At 40.7% G+C, this 2,500-nt stretch overlaps 1 protein-coding gene across 1 annotated transcript in view; it reads right to left on the reverse strand.

Moving 5' to 3' along the window:
* Positions 1-794: 794 nt before the first annotated feature.
* LOC138037962 (adenosine receptor A1-like) overlaps positions 795-2,500 on the reverse strand; it is a 2,214-nt gene continuing 508 nt past the window's right edge. Inside the window, exon 1 of the mRNA XM_068883793.1 lies at positions 795-2,500. This exon is cut by the window's right edge and continues 508 nt beyond it. Coding sequence (XP_068739894.1) covers positions 943-1,896 — 954 coding nt within the window. The 5' untranslated portion in view covers positions 1,897-2,500 and the 3' untranslated portion in view covers positions 795-942.

Raw genomic sequence — 2,500 nt, forward strand, 5'->3', positions numbered from 1 at the left:
GGCCTATCTTAACTGATAAAACCAGGTGTGTCCTTAATAAAGGATTGTTGTTTTTGTGGGATAGGCTGCAACAATGTATCCATAAATGAGGTCATTCTCTCCATCGGTATTTGTGTTCAAAAGTTTGTAAGCCAGGGCTTACTGGTTAATAGGTGGCTACGCCTCTCACTCAATACACTCCATCCGTTTCTCTGTCTTTATGTACATCAATCAAACACTTCTAGTCGTCTTTCACATGATATTACTTTCGCACGTTTCTAACAGGTAATTATGATTTTATTATTTACTATTATAAATGTAGCAGCTCTCTGTTCGGACGTGTAATGGACATTTGTCACCTTAAATTCATCAATTATTAACATACAACCTTTTTTGTCTTTTATTTGACCTCACGTAAAAATTAATTCCTCTCTGAGACTATTAAACTATATCTACTTTCTCTATTGAGAAAAATTTGAGCTCGGTGACTTTTTCTAGCAAATCCTGGTCAGTCCCGTTTCTTCTCGTAGAGAAATTCCAGTTAAAATTCAAAACATGGTGCATTCTTTAAACAAATGACGCGAGTTCCATTTCGTCCACCATTAATGTATCTACAACAACAGGACATGGTGTCTGTTGTTTCAAATACGATGCAATCTTTACTTATCCTTGTTGGGCGTCAATGCAGAGGAGTAGATAGGACTTTTCAAAGAAGGGGGGGGGGGGGGGGGGTTGTCGCGTCGACATCCACGCTGCTTTTATTGAAAGTGACAATCTTTCGGATGAGCAGTGAGTGGGGGGGGGGGGGGAGGGAAAAGCATACAACATAGCTGCATAGATGAAGTAAGTTCCAGGTGACATTTTTTTTCTGGTTTGTATTATGTTGTTGACTGTCAAAAAGGCGGCGTGGGGGTTACGGCAACCCAGGACCCCCCTGGCTACGCCCCTGCACTGCTTTTAAACTTACAGCTTTTCTGGAAATTGAGTATGCACGACCACTTTCTCTCGCTGTATGTTCACAAGTTTGAAAAATGCTCTTTTGAATTGGGGAATTCTCCACGCATACAAATACGGGTTAATACCAGAGTTGCATAAGACAAACAAAACTTGCAAATCTCGCAACCAGTGAATCATTAAACAACTACAACTAGTACAGAAATTCAACAGGTAGATCATTATGCATGCAGGTGTAAAGGATGCTAAAAAAGCAAAAAGAACGACCATCAATGCCTTAACCGCTTTGCTCTCTTTCTTTGCATCTATGATTTTGTTTTTATTTTCCAGTTTATCAGACTCTGTGCTGTCGTTTGCTCTCCTATCTCGCCAATATTTTCCCCGTTCGCGCAATATTTTGACAATTGCCATGTGGACAAATAAAAGTACGGCAAACGTGCAGATGACTGCGGTGTTAGCGAAAATAAAGGAATAAAATATGAATCCGAGTTTGAAGTAGACAAACGAAAATCCAAATGCCACAATCCAAATTATCATGGATGTTATGATTGCACGTTTCGATGTTACCATTGTTTTGTATTTCACGGGCGTTGACACGGCAACATATCTGTCGGCTGCTAGTGCTGCCAGTGTCAAAATAGATGCCGTACTCAAGATGAAATACAAAATGTGCAGGATCTTGATGTTTACAATGTCGAATTGAAGACCTTCACCAATGTGGATTACTGCGGATACAAAGTCCACCAATGTTCCTACTGTCAAATCTGTCGCGGATAAGTTCAACAAAAAGTAATGAAATGGAGTTTTAAGATTCCTGAATGGGTCCTTAATGATGGCGATACATACTAGTAGGTTTCCGGGAATGGTTATGAGCGCAAGAAACACTGAAAACGATGCAGTAAAATAAGACAATCCAGTGGGCGGAAGAACCTTCCCGCATGAGTTTGGAACCTGAAGGGTCATCCTTACCTCAGTTCAGTTCGATGGCCTAATGTTGTAGTTCGACTTCAAGTCTCCTTGCCAAAACCAGAGGCTCTGGGTCTAATGACTTTGAATGCCTAAAACGCTTTAATACTCTTTAGACAGACTTTTTCCAAGCTGACAGGCGTTAACAGAAATGTTAACAGGAAAAATAAAGAGAATCAACGCTGACAACAGGATTCTTTAAGTCGTCTGGAAATGTATACGCGTTACTCAATTATTCAGTCCAATTTTAAGGGTGTGCGAATTTGATTGACGGTCACGCCTCCTTGCAAAGTTCGCACAGTTGTGAGTTGTCAAATGTGAAAGTTTGTTTGGTGGCGACGGTAAGGCGCGTTGCACTATAAAAGAGTAACCGTCCGTAAAAACTTCCTTGTTTTTAATAGAAGATCAACCATTTTAGTTTCTAATGACTCTGATCGCTAGATAGCCTCCCACGCAGACTCTTTCATCACGCGCTCCTCCCCCACAAGCGTGTGCTGAAACGAGCCTCACATTCCTTTCCAAAGGCTCTGGGTCTACAAATTGTAGCTTTAATACCTTTTATAAGCCAGACTTTTTCCAAGGTGACAGGCGTTAAAAAAAA

Source organism: Montipora capricornis, chromosome 2 (assembly GCF_036669925.1).
Source record: "Montipora capricornis isolate CH-2021 chromosome 2, ASM3666992v2, whole genome shotgun sequence".
Classification (NCBI taxonomy): domain Eukaryota; kingdom Metazoa; phylum Cnidaria; class Anthozoa; order Scleractinia; family Acroporidae; genus Montipora; species Montipora capricornis.